The sequence below is a fragment of the Macaca thibetana genome, chromosome 6, assembly GCF_024542745.1.
Source record: "Macaca thibetana thibetana isolate TM-01 chromosome 6, ASM2454274v1, whole genome shotgun sequence".
Lineage (NCBI taxonomy): Eukaryota > Metazoa > Chordata > Mammalia > Primates > Cercopithecidae > Macaca > Macaca thibetana.
This window is the reverse complement of record NC_065583.1, coordinates 113,935,147-113,947,157: the sequence shown is the minus strand read 5'-3', so window position 1 is coordinate 113,947,157 and position 12,011 is coordinate 113,935,147. Positions and strand designations below refer to the sequence as shown.

The 12,011-nt window shown below is 43.1% G+C and overlaps 1 protein-coding gene across 4 annotated transcripts in view; it reads left to right on the top strand.

Annotated features, from left to right (window-relative positions):
- NLN (neurolysin) overlaps positions 1–12,011 on the top strand; it is a 103,215-nt gene that overhangs the window by 75,850 nt on the left and 15,354 nt on the right. For 3 of the 4 annotated variants that reach the window (XM_050793739.1, XM_050793743.1, XM_050793742.1), the window contains 3 exons: positions 7,616–7,802; positions 8,136–8,264; positions 10,350–10,486. In XM_050793739.1, coding sequence (XP_050649696.1) covers positions 7,616–7,802; positions 8,136–8,264; positions 10,350–10,486 — 453 coding nt within the window. The remainder of the gene's footprint in view (positions 1–7,615; positions 7,803–8,135; positions 8,265–10,349; positions 10,487–12,011) is intronic. The other variant, XM_050793740.1, reaches the window with a different exon arrangement.

Genomic DNA, 12,011 nt, shown 5'->3' with positions numbered 1-12,011 from the left:
TGGATACTGAATACTCCCCTACACACACAAACACACACACACACATTTTTGTTGTCATTTGGAGTTGACTTCCTCCCTCATATGCAACTAATGACTGAAAAATCTTCATACAAGCAGGATATACAAAGTCTATATTTTTGTCAGTACATCGTATGGTAGTGGCTGATGGTGTGATTTGGCCTTTATTTGCTGTAAGTATCTATTTAAAAACCATCACCTTGAGAAAACTGTGCAGTAGTGTCACAGGATCCTTGGGGTGTCACATCACCAGCCAGAAACCTCTGTGACTAGTGGTGCCTTTGCCCAAGTTTTGCTTGGGCCCACTGGGCCAACTCAGCCTAGCAGGCTGTGCTCAGCTTGCACTACTGGCCTGGATCCCATGCCTGCCAAGGGCAAGTGGAGTGACGAGGGGTGCATGAGTGAGCAAGCTTGGGGTCCAACCACTGTACACAGCCAGGCATGCTGGCTATGGCAGTGCAAACAGCTCCAGGTGCTGGCACAGGCGCTAAAGGCAAGGCTGCCTACAAGGCTGCAGCTGGACCAGGTGTACCACAAGCAGCTTTCACAGCTGGCACTAGGGAACACAGTGGCACCCAGAAGCTTAGAGACGCTGGGAACCACAGAGCCCAAAAGAAGATATCATAGCCCTGGCTCAGGGAGCTCCTGGGTCTGAGTTCTCTGAAGGGCCACAACTCTTCTCTCCTTGTTGCCCACAGCATGGCGAGCAAGGGGCATGTTTCAGTCCTGTTTGTGTTACAGCCCTTTAGGCCCCACCATTCGGCAGGTCCCGAGTTCCTGTCCCGTGCCCAGGAAGAAGGAGGTACACAAACAAGTGGAGAGTGAGCAAGGCAAAGAGGAGCTTTATTGAGCAAAATAACAGCTCAGAGAACATGCACAATGGGTAGTTCCTGTCCACAACCAGGGTGTCCCAATGTGAGTGTTCAGCTATCAGCAGAGTAGACCCTGTAGTGGGTAGCTCCTCTCCACAGGCAGGACGTCTGTAGAGGGTTCAGCTTTCAGCAGAGAGGAGACCCTGGGGTGGGTAGCTCCTCTCCGCAGCTGCTTGTCCCACTGTCTTTTCAGCTGTCAGCAGAGGAGACCCTGGGATGTGTAGCTCCTTTCCACAGCTGATCATCCTGATGTCTGCTCAGCTGTCAGCAGAGAGGAGACCCTGGAGTGGGTAGCTCCTCTCTGCAGCTGGTTGTCCTGACATCAGCTCAAGTCTGGCTGAGTCCAGTGTTTTTATGGGCTTCAGAGGGGAGAATGTGCAGGCTGATTGGCCTATGGGTGGGCCCGAAAAAAGCACCTTAAGTTCCCACTCTGGTCCGCAGGACTGGCATCCTGGCCCCCAGCCTTCAGGCCTTCCCCGGCTTGAAGGTAGGGCTTCACCAGGGACCCACCCCTTTCTGCCCAGGAACCTGTCTGCCTGCTACCACTGTTTATGGTACCCACGCTGTTCATGCAGAGGGGTGCCTGCAGGCCAGTGCCAAGCTGTGCTCAGTTCCCCCCTCAACTTCCCTCCCATGCTTGTCAGTGCCCAAAGCTCAGTAGGGGCTGAAGCAGCAGGGGGCTAGCATGTCAGTGCTGTCCTGAGCATACACACACTTGGCCAGGTTGTGACAGTGCGTGGGCTTGACCTCAGCTTTGCTCCAAGATCAGATCAGGTCCTGCTAATGGGTGGGGGGAGCTTCCTGGGACCCTGAGAGTACAGAGATGCTTGGGTCCACAGCCATGGCTGGGTAGCTATAGCTACACCCAGGAGGGTGGGGCTCCTGCCTCCTCCAAGCCCCTAAGAATACAGGGATGCTCAGGTCTGCATCCATGGCTTAGGCAACTTCAGCTGTGCCCAGGAGGGCAGGGCTCCTGCCTGCTCCTGTACCCCAAGAGCACAGGCATACTTGGGTCAGCAGCTACGCCCAGGAGGGGAGGCTCTTGCCCTGCCAACTCAGAAGGGGGAAGGACTTCTGCCTGTTCCTGGCTCCTGCCAGCCGCATGGAGCACACAGCCCTAGCCACGCTTCCCCTACTGCAGCCAAGATGGGCCACCACTGACATCAGTAGTATTGGAGAATCCCAGGTTCAGGACATATGTTACAAAGGCTGGTCTTTACACTTCAGCTTCATGTTTGATCTTTGAAAAATCTTCCAGTATAAAGAAGTAGTCAAATTTCTAAGGAAGCACACTGAAAACTCACTTTAACTCTTCACATAAAGGAGGGTTTGATATAAGACTTTTGTATTTTAGATCCCATCCAAAAGGATTTAGTCATTTTGTAATATCATCATTTAGCCTTTTTTTTTTTCATTTTACTGTAAGATACGGAGACAGTTAGCATTTGTGGTTAAGATTGTGGGTTATGAAGTCAGACTGCCTGGTTTCAAATTGAAGTTACATCATTAATCTCTGTATGCCTTAGTTTCCTTATCTTGAAAAAGGAGATAATAGTTAGTTCATACAATTATTTTGGGATTTAAATCAGATAATCCATGTAAAGAGCCCATGATATAAGCACACCTCATTTTATTGTCCTTCACTTTATTGTACTTCAGATACTATGTTTTTTACAAACTGAAGATTTATGTCAACCATGCTTTAAGCAAGTGTGTTAGTGCTGTTTTTCCAACAGCATGTGCTTACTTCATGTCTCTGTTCACATTTTGGGATTCTCACAATATTTCAGACTTTTTTCTTTGTTTTTGAAGGAGTCACACCCTGTTTCCCAGGTTGGAGTCCAGTGGTACAGTTTCAGCTCACTGCAACCTCTGCCTCCCGGGTTCAAGTGATCTGCTGTCTCAGCCTCCTAAGTAGCTGGGATTACAGGTGCATACCACCACTCCCAGCTAATTTTTTTGTGTGTGTGTGTTTTTAGTAGACATGGGTTTCACCATGCGGACCAAGCTGATCTTGAACTCCTGTCCTCAAATGATCTGCCTAACCTGCCTACCTCGGCCTCCCAAAGTGCTGGGATTACAGGTGTGAGCTACCACACCTGGACAACTTTTTCGTTGTTATTATATCTGTTACGGTGATCTGTGATCAGTGATTTCCTTTTTTATTACATAGAGACAGGGTCTTGCCATGTTGCCCAGGCAAGTCTGTCAGTGCTATTTTTCCAACAGAATGTGCTCAACTTCATGTCTCTATGTCACATTTTTGTAAAAATTCTCACAGTATTTCAGACTTTTCCATTATTATTATATCTGTTATTGTGACCAGCAATCTTTGATATTACTATTGCAATTGTTTTGAGGTGCCACAAATCATGCTCTTATAAGACAGCGAACTCAATTGATGAATGTTATATGGGTACTGACTGCTCCACCAAGCCATTTCTCACCCCCTCCTTTGGCCTCCTATTCTCTGAGACTCAACAATGTTGAAATTAGATTAGTCAATAACCCTACAATGACCTATAAGTGTTCAAGTGAAAGGAAGAGTCATAAATCTTTTGCTTTAAATCAAAAGCTAGAAATGATCAAGCTTCATGAGGGAGGCATGTCAAAAGATGAGATAGGCCTCTTGTGCCAGTCAGTCAAGTTATGAAACAAAGGAAAAGTTCTTGAACGTTATTAAAAGTGCTACTCCAGTGAACACACAAATAATAAGAAAGCAAAATAGACTTGTTGCTGATTGGAGAAAGTTTCAGTGGTCTGGATAGAAGATGTAACCCGCTACAACATTCCCTTAAGCCAAAGTCTAATCCAGAGCAAGACCCTAACTCCCATTCTATGAAGGCTGAGAGAAGTGACGAAACTGTAGAAGAAAAGGTGGAAGGTAGCAGAGGTTGGTTCCTGAGGTTCAAAGAAAGAAGCTGTTTCCATAGCATTAAAGTGCAAGGTGAAGCAGCAATTGTTGATTTAGAAGCTGTGGCAAGTTAACCAGAAGATCTAGTTAAGATCATTGATGAAGGTGGCTATACTAAATGACAGATTTTCCATGTAGATGAAATAGCCTTCTATTGGAAGAAGATGCCGTCTAGGACTTTCAGGAATGCTAGAGAGGAGATGTCAATGCCTGGCTTGAAGGCTTCAAAGGACAGGCTGACTCTCCTCTTAGGGGCTAATGCAACTGGTGACTTGAAGTTGAAGCCAATGCTTATTTACCATTCTGAAAATTCTAGAGTCCTTAAGAATTATGCTGAATCCGCTTTACCTGTGCCCTGTAAATGAAACCACAAAGCCTGGATGACAACACATCTGTTTACAGGATGGCTTACTGACTATTTTAAGCCACTGTTGAGATCTACTGCTCAAAAACAAAAGATTCCTTTCAAAATATTACTGCTCCTTGACAAAGTACCTGGTTACATAAGAGCTTGGATGGAGACGTTCAAGGAGATGATGTTGTTTTCATGCCTGCTAACAGAACAGCCATTCTGCTGCCCATGGATCAAGGAGTAATTTCAACTTTCAAGTCTTATTATACAAGAAATGCATTTCGTAAGACTACAGCTGCCATAGATAGTAATTTATCTGAGGGATCTGGGCAAAGTACATTGACAACCTTCTGGAAAGGATTCACCATTCCAAATGCCGTTAAGAACGTGCATGATTCATGGGAAGAGATCAAAATTTCAACATTAACAGAAATTTGGAAGAAATTGATTTCAACCCTCATAGATGACTTTGAGGAAGGGATTCAAGTCCTCAGTGGAGGAAGGAACTGCAGATATGGTAGAAGCAGCAGGACAACTAAAATTAGAAGTGGAACCTGAAGATGTGACTGAATTGCTGCCATCTCATGATAAAACTTAAAGAGATGAGGAGTTGCTTCTTAAGGATGAGCAACGAAAGTGACTTCTTGATATGCCATCTACTCCTGGTGAAGATGCTATGAATGTCAATGAAATGACCACAAAGGATTTAGAATATTACATAAACTTAGTTGGTAAAGCAGTGGCAGGTATTAAGATACTTGACTCGTTTTGAAAGACATTCTATTGTGGGTGAAATGCTATCTAACAGCATCTCATGCTACCAAGAAATCTTTCATGAAAGGAAGAGTCCATTGATATGGCAAACTGCATCTTTGTCTTATTTTAAGAAATGGCGGCTGGGTGCGGTGCCTCACGCCTGTAATCGCAGCACTTTGGGAGGCCGAGGCGGGCGGATCACCTCAGGTCAGGAGTTCAAGACCAGTCGGGCCAACATGGTGAAACTCCATCTCTACTAAAAGTACAAAAAGTAGCTGGACATGGTGGCACCCACCTGTAGTCCCAGCTACTAGGGAGGCTAAGGCAGGAGGATCGCTTGAACCCAGGAGGTGGACGTTACACTGAGCCAAGATCGTGCCACTGCACTCCAGCCTGGGCAACAGAGCAAGACCCTGTCTCAAAAAAAAAAAAAAAAAGAAAAAAGAAATTGCCACAGCCATGCCAACCTTCCATAACTACCACCCTGATCAGTTGGCACCCTGATTGTAACTACCACCGTGATCAGTCAGCAGCCATCAACATTGATGGAGGCAAGACCCTCCACCGGCAAAAAGATTACAGCTTGCCGAAGGCTCAGATGGCCATTGGCATTTTTTAACATGTAAGGTATATACATGGTTTTTGTGGGTGTTTTTGGTTTTGATTTTGGGTTGTTTTTGTTTTTGTTTGTTTTTCTTTTTTTGAAACAGAGTCTCACTCTGTCGCCCAGGCTGGAATGCAGTGGTACTATCTTGGCTCACTGCAACCTCCACCTCCCAGGTTCAAGCAACTCTCCTGCCTCAGCCTCCTGAGTAGCTGGGATTACAGGTGCCCGCCACCATGGCTGGCTAATTTTTGTATTTTTAGTAGAGACAGGGTTTCATCATGTTGGCCAGGCTGGCTTGAACTTCTGACCTCAGATGATCCACCCACCTTGGCCTCTCAGAGTGCTGGGATTACAGGCATGAGTCACTGCACCCAGCCATGTACACTGTTTTTTAGACAATTCTTTTGAACAGTTAATAGACTAGAGTATAATGTACATTTATAGACTTTTATCTGCAATGGGAAATCAAAAAGTTTGTGTGACTCACTTTATTGTGATATTCACTTCATTGCAGTGGTCTGGAACTAAATCCACAGTATCTCTAAGGTATGCCTGTAATGCCTGACATAGGAAAGTCTCAACAGATGTTAGCTATTATTATTGCATAAGATTGTTTTATTTATGATATAGGATGTAATCTTAGAATATCATATACCATAATGAGACAAAATATTCCATTTCTGGGGACCCTTACCTCTTTCCCTGCAAGAAGTTTTTTATTGGGATATCCTCAATAGAGGTGGCCTAATTCCACAACCAGTGAATTTACTTATCCTTGCCCCTTTAATATTTGCATCTCTTCATATCTAGAATTGGCACAATTATAATGAGAAATCAAGCAAAACATTTTTTTGCATAAAGAGAGGAAGGCAGAATGTGAGATGGCGTTGACATCTGTGCCTCTGCCCTGGGCCAAAAAGCAGAGTGGATATTTGCTGCTGATTTGGCACCCCATCTGCTGCGTTCTCTGGTGGTTACATGCCTCTTCCCTTTCCCCTCTGTTTGGAGCCCCAGGGATGATGAAGTCAGGGAGAGAAGGTTGGAATGTAATGCTTCAGAGGAGAAAAACAGGACAGAGGTTCAGGGAAAGACAACAGAATGAGGAGCCCCATTCTGCAGATGACCCAGTAGGATAAATGCTAAGTCTTCTCTGCCAATGGCAGTTTTACGAGTGTTTGAAGGACTGTGTGAAGGTTAAAAACACTAGCCTGTTTTAGTGAATCTCCGTTCTTCTGCTTGAGAGCTTTTCTGACGTCTGACTCAAGAATTTACTAAACTTGGTTTCATTAAACTCTTTGTAAACCTCTTGTTTTTTTAACTCTTAGCTCAGGCCTTCAGAATAAGTCCTTTATTTTTACCAGGAGTGCTCTAACTTTTGAATACATCCGTTGTTTCTCTTTTCCTATAGCATATAACTCACTCCACTTGCCAATTAATTTACAAACCTAACTCCTACTAAAGCAGCTTCTTATTTTAAGGTAACATTGTCTACCTGATCTGAGAGGTAGAAATCTGAGTTTCTACAACATGGTAATCTTAGAACCACTCGTTTAAAGTTTAAAATGCAAAGCATCGCACACTCAAAGTCTATAGTGCTGTGATTTAACTGTTTAATTAATTTTGGTTAAAACCTAAGTAGTTAAGCAACAGAGTGATGAGTGCCCAGAAAGGCATGGATTGAGTAAACAAAAGTAAGCAATTGAAAGGAGGAGCTAGGGAGAAATTGCTTGTTTAACGGATCTCTTCATTTTTAATGGAAAATTCTTTAAAAATATTTTTGCTTTCAAAGCTTAAGGCTTGTTTTTAGCTTAGACTGATAGTATTTTTCAGTTATGATTTTCTGATGATTGTTCCAACTTTGTCTACAGTTCAAAGGAATGAAATTATTACTGTAATATAGAGTATTTGGGGGTTATTTTTCACACTGCTCAGCTGCTGTATTTTATTTTCACTTGACTATGAGGTTATTCTAACCCCTCATTCAAAGGGACAGTTGAGTCTAATCCTGCCTTAAGTTTTCATGACTCTTAATAATTATTCATTGCATATGTACTTTTCATTCAGTTCTTTTAAAAAATTCTCTGTTTGCTTTCTAGACTGATTTTGCACGATTTAGCGGAACAAATGTAGAAACTGACTTTGTAGAGGTGCCATCGCAAATGCTTGAAAATTGGGTGTGGGACATCGATTCCCTCCGAAGATTATCAAAACATTATAAAGACGGAAGCCCTATTTCAGATGATCTGCTTGAAAAACTTGTTGCTTCTAGACTGGTCAACACAGGTATGACTTATAATTTTAAAAAGGAAAATAAATTAGAATCTCTTAATGCAGAATTGCTGTCACCTCCTTCTGTAGAACTTATTTTCATTTTGAATGGTATCCCAACTGCTAGTATAGGGAGTGACGAACATTAAATATATTGGAGTTGGAAACCCTGGAATTTTGTCTAAGGCAAAAAACCACATCTCCTTTTAAATCTTAAGTAGAATGAGATGTCCTGCTCCCATTTTGTGAGTACTACTGGAATCTGTTTTTGGAATCTACAGTCTTGTGATAATAGAACACACAGTTCTGTCTTCTCCAAAACATGCCCAAACATTCTTATGTTATTAGGTCTTCTGACCCTGCGCCAGATTGTTTTGAGCAAAGTTGATCAGTCTCTTCATACCAACACATCACTGGATGCTGCAAGTGAATACGCCAAATACTGCTCAGAAATATTAGGAGTTGCAGCTACTCCAGGTATGTAACTACTACGAATTGAGTTCATTTCCCTGTGAAGCACAGGGCATTCTCCTCACACGGCAGGGGAGATGGAGTTTGTCAGACAGATTACCTAATTGTTTCTGATTTCTGTAATCAGGCCATGACTTTCAGATAAGCATACTATGTCCTTATGAGTTATCCCATCCAAATGCGCTTGAAGGAAAGGTGGCTCCAGATCTGGAGCATTTTAGTGTAATCAGGCGTGAGCAGTTGGCCTCCGCCCCAGAGCTGGGAGAGCCGTTCATGTTGGCAGCACACTGTCAGCTCCTCCCTCCCTGTATGCATCATGACTTCCCTGTGATTTTCAGGAAGAAATTGGCAGAAGGGGAAGTTTTTTAATTTTTTTTTCTTTGCATATAGTATTTTGTTTATTTTTTCCATCCCCTCAAGCATTTATCCTTTGTGTTACATACAATCCACTTAAACTCTTTTAGTTATTTTTAAATGTACAATTAAATTATTGACTGTAGTCATCCTGTTACGCTATCAAGAAGGGACATTTTTAGGCCTAGCATGGTGGCTCATGCCTGTAATCCCGCACTTGGGGAGGCTGAGGCGGGAAGATCACTTGAGCTCAGGAGTTCGAGACCAGCCTAGGCAATAAAGGCAAAACCCGTCTCTACAAAAAATACAAAAATTAGCCAGGTGTGGTGGTGTATGCCTATAGTCCTAGCTACCCGGGAGGCCGAGTTGAGAGGATCACCTGAGCCTGGGGAGGTTAAGCCTGCAGCGAGCCATGATCGCACCACTGCACTCCAGCCTGGGTGACACAGTGAGACCCTGTCTCAAAAAAAAATAAAGGGTATTTTGCAGGAGAAGTATGAACTTCACCTTGTTTCTGATACTGAGGTCAGTTAAAGCATTTGACTAGCAGTTTGTAACCTGAGATTTATGGGACTCATGCATGGGCGTGTTGATATTTGTATGTATATGTTTTAAGCCAATATATAGTTGTGCTTTTATGTGTAGTTGGTAAGGTGAATTTTTTTTCACTAAGGAAATTGTTATTAAAATGAGGCAGCCACATTTACAGAGAAAATAAAGATAAGAATGGTCAGTTGAGTCATTCTAGGCTCCCCACATAGTAAACCATAGCGCATCTTTGTGTCACAAGCCTTTGTGTAGCAAGTACGTTTTTAAATGTACAATTAAACTATTATTGACTATTAGTCATCCTGTTATGCTCTCAAGAAGGGGCATTTTTAGGCCTGGCATGGTGGCTCACGCCTGTAATCCCAGCACTTCGGGAGGCCGAGGCGGGAAGATCACTTGAGCTCAGGATTTTTGATAAAATCCTATATAAAGTAGCCCTACAGGTAGATCGAATTGGTGAAGAGTTCTTTTTCAGGCTAGGCACGGTGGCTCAAGCCTGTAATCCCAACACTTTGGGAGGCCAGGGTGGGCAGATCACTTGAGGTCAGAATTTCGAGACCAGCCTGACCAAAGTGGTGAAACCCTGTCTCCACTAAAAATACAAAAATTAGCCAGCGTGCTGGCATGTACCTGTAACCCCAGCTACTCGGGAGGCTGAGGCAGGAGAATCCCTTAAACCTGGGATGCTGAGGTTGCATTGAGCCAAGATCTCACCACTGTACTCCAGCTTGGGCGACAGAGCGAGACTGTCTCAAAAAAAAAAAAGTTCTTTTTCAGTAATTATCAACCTAAAATAAGTGCAACTCTGAGACATTTTAGATATAAAGAGGTGTGGCAAAGAGTAGGGTTAATATTATTTTTCAAGACATACGTGTTTAAGGGATAAGAAAGGACTGATTTCAGTTCTAAAACACTGAGCTATCTGATGGGTGTGGACAAAGCCGCTGAAACTGTCGTTAGGCATTCCAGAGCTTGGAGCCGAAACCAGCTCTGAGGCTGAGCCATTGAGAGATGTTTATAAACATCTTGGCCAAGAGGACACATAAGCCCAAGGAGTACTAGAGGTGAGATGATATCATTCATTCTCTCCTCCCACAGCTGGGCTCCCCAAAGGGAAACCTTAGCTAGCTGTTAACCTGATCATTAACGTTTGCAATCACATTGAGTGAAATGTATCTTTTTTTAAAGGCACAAATATGCCAGCTACTTTTGGACATTTGGCAGGGGGATACGATGGCCAATATTATGGATATCTTTGGAGTGAAGTATTTTCCATAGACATGTTTTACAGCTGTTTTAAAAAAGAAGGGATAATGAATCCAGAGGTATAGTATTATTTTTCTCCTTATATTAATTTTGTGATTGCTCCTTCCCCTTTAACTCCTAGTGTAAAATGTTGATCATACCTAGATTTTACTGTAAGAGGCTTGGTAACAGCTTTTACCTCTGAGGCCTTGCATCTTTCAAATCATCGTACATCATTAAGTTGCAGTATATAAGTGATTAATTCTACAGCTTAAAAAGAAAAAGTAGCATATTTTCTTGCTTGTTAACATTCCAATATATTACATAATTAAAAATTCAAAGCTTTGTTTATGGTTCTGAGAATCTATAGCTGCTAGTTTTGACATGTACCGTACAATGTTTTTGTTTTATAGGAGGTTGGGACAGAAAGGTAAACTCCTTCCTGATGTAAATGGTTTCCCTGTGTTTTGATATCCTCTACACACTTTGTGCACTCTCTGTGGGAGACGCCCTTTTTCTGTGGCTGGCATGCCCCACCCACTACATAGTTTGTGACCTTTGTCACAAAGTTGCTTGATTAACCTGAGCCATTACTTTCCGTGTGCAGTGAATTGACTGCCAGGTAGCTGCCAGACAAATCTTCCTGATTTACAGCCCCCAATCTCCATTCTCACTGAAGTCTCATCCGTCAGATTATTTCCAAGGCTGATGCATTTTCCAGTGTATGTTTTTAAATTGTTTGATTCAGAAATTAGAAGAACAAATTATCAAAATCAGGCTCTCTGTGCTTATTTCAACCAGTTGATTTGTTCTCCAAATGTTTTTTCTAGATTGCATAGTACCTTACACATATGTATTGAAATACATTGATGTGATTTAGATCACCATTCCCTCCCCATCTTCCTCCTGAAATAATACCTCTAAGGTACCCATACTTCATTATTTTGAAGCATTTCATCTCCCATCCCACCCCACCCAATCTGTTAAGTCCTTGCAATTCTTTTCCCATTACCTGGCCAACCCATTTACAAAGGTCAACTACTGACTATTGTTCTCACAGACATACCTACTCTTGCATGACCTTCAACCAGGACCCATCCCTTAATGCCTCCACCATAGAGATGGTGCCCTTAGGACTCAAAGTGTTCTGGGGAAGATTGTATGACTCCATTGACCTGCCCAACTGCAAAGTCATGCTCTCTAGACTGAACTGGACCCCAGTGCTCTCTGTGGTCCAAGTCCATTCCCCTTATTGATTTCCCTCCAAGTCCCTACCACCTCTCTACTCTGTCAGCAGATGATCTCTCCTCTTTATTAAGAAAATTAAGATCATTGAAGCTGGCTGCAGTGGCTCACACCTGTAATCCCAGAACTTTGGGAGGCTGAGGTGGGAGGATCACTCGAGTCCAGGAATTTGAGACCAACTTATTCGATATAGCAAGACCTCGTCTCTACAAAAAAATAAACAAAATTAGCCAGGTGTGGTGGTAGAAGCCTATAGCCCCAGTTACTCTGGAGGCTAAGATGGGAGAATTGCTTGAGCCCAGGAGGGATGGAAGCTGCAGTAAGCCGAGATCATGCCACTGCACTCCAGCCTGAATGACA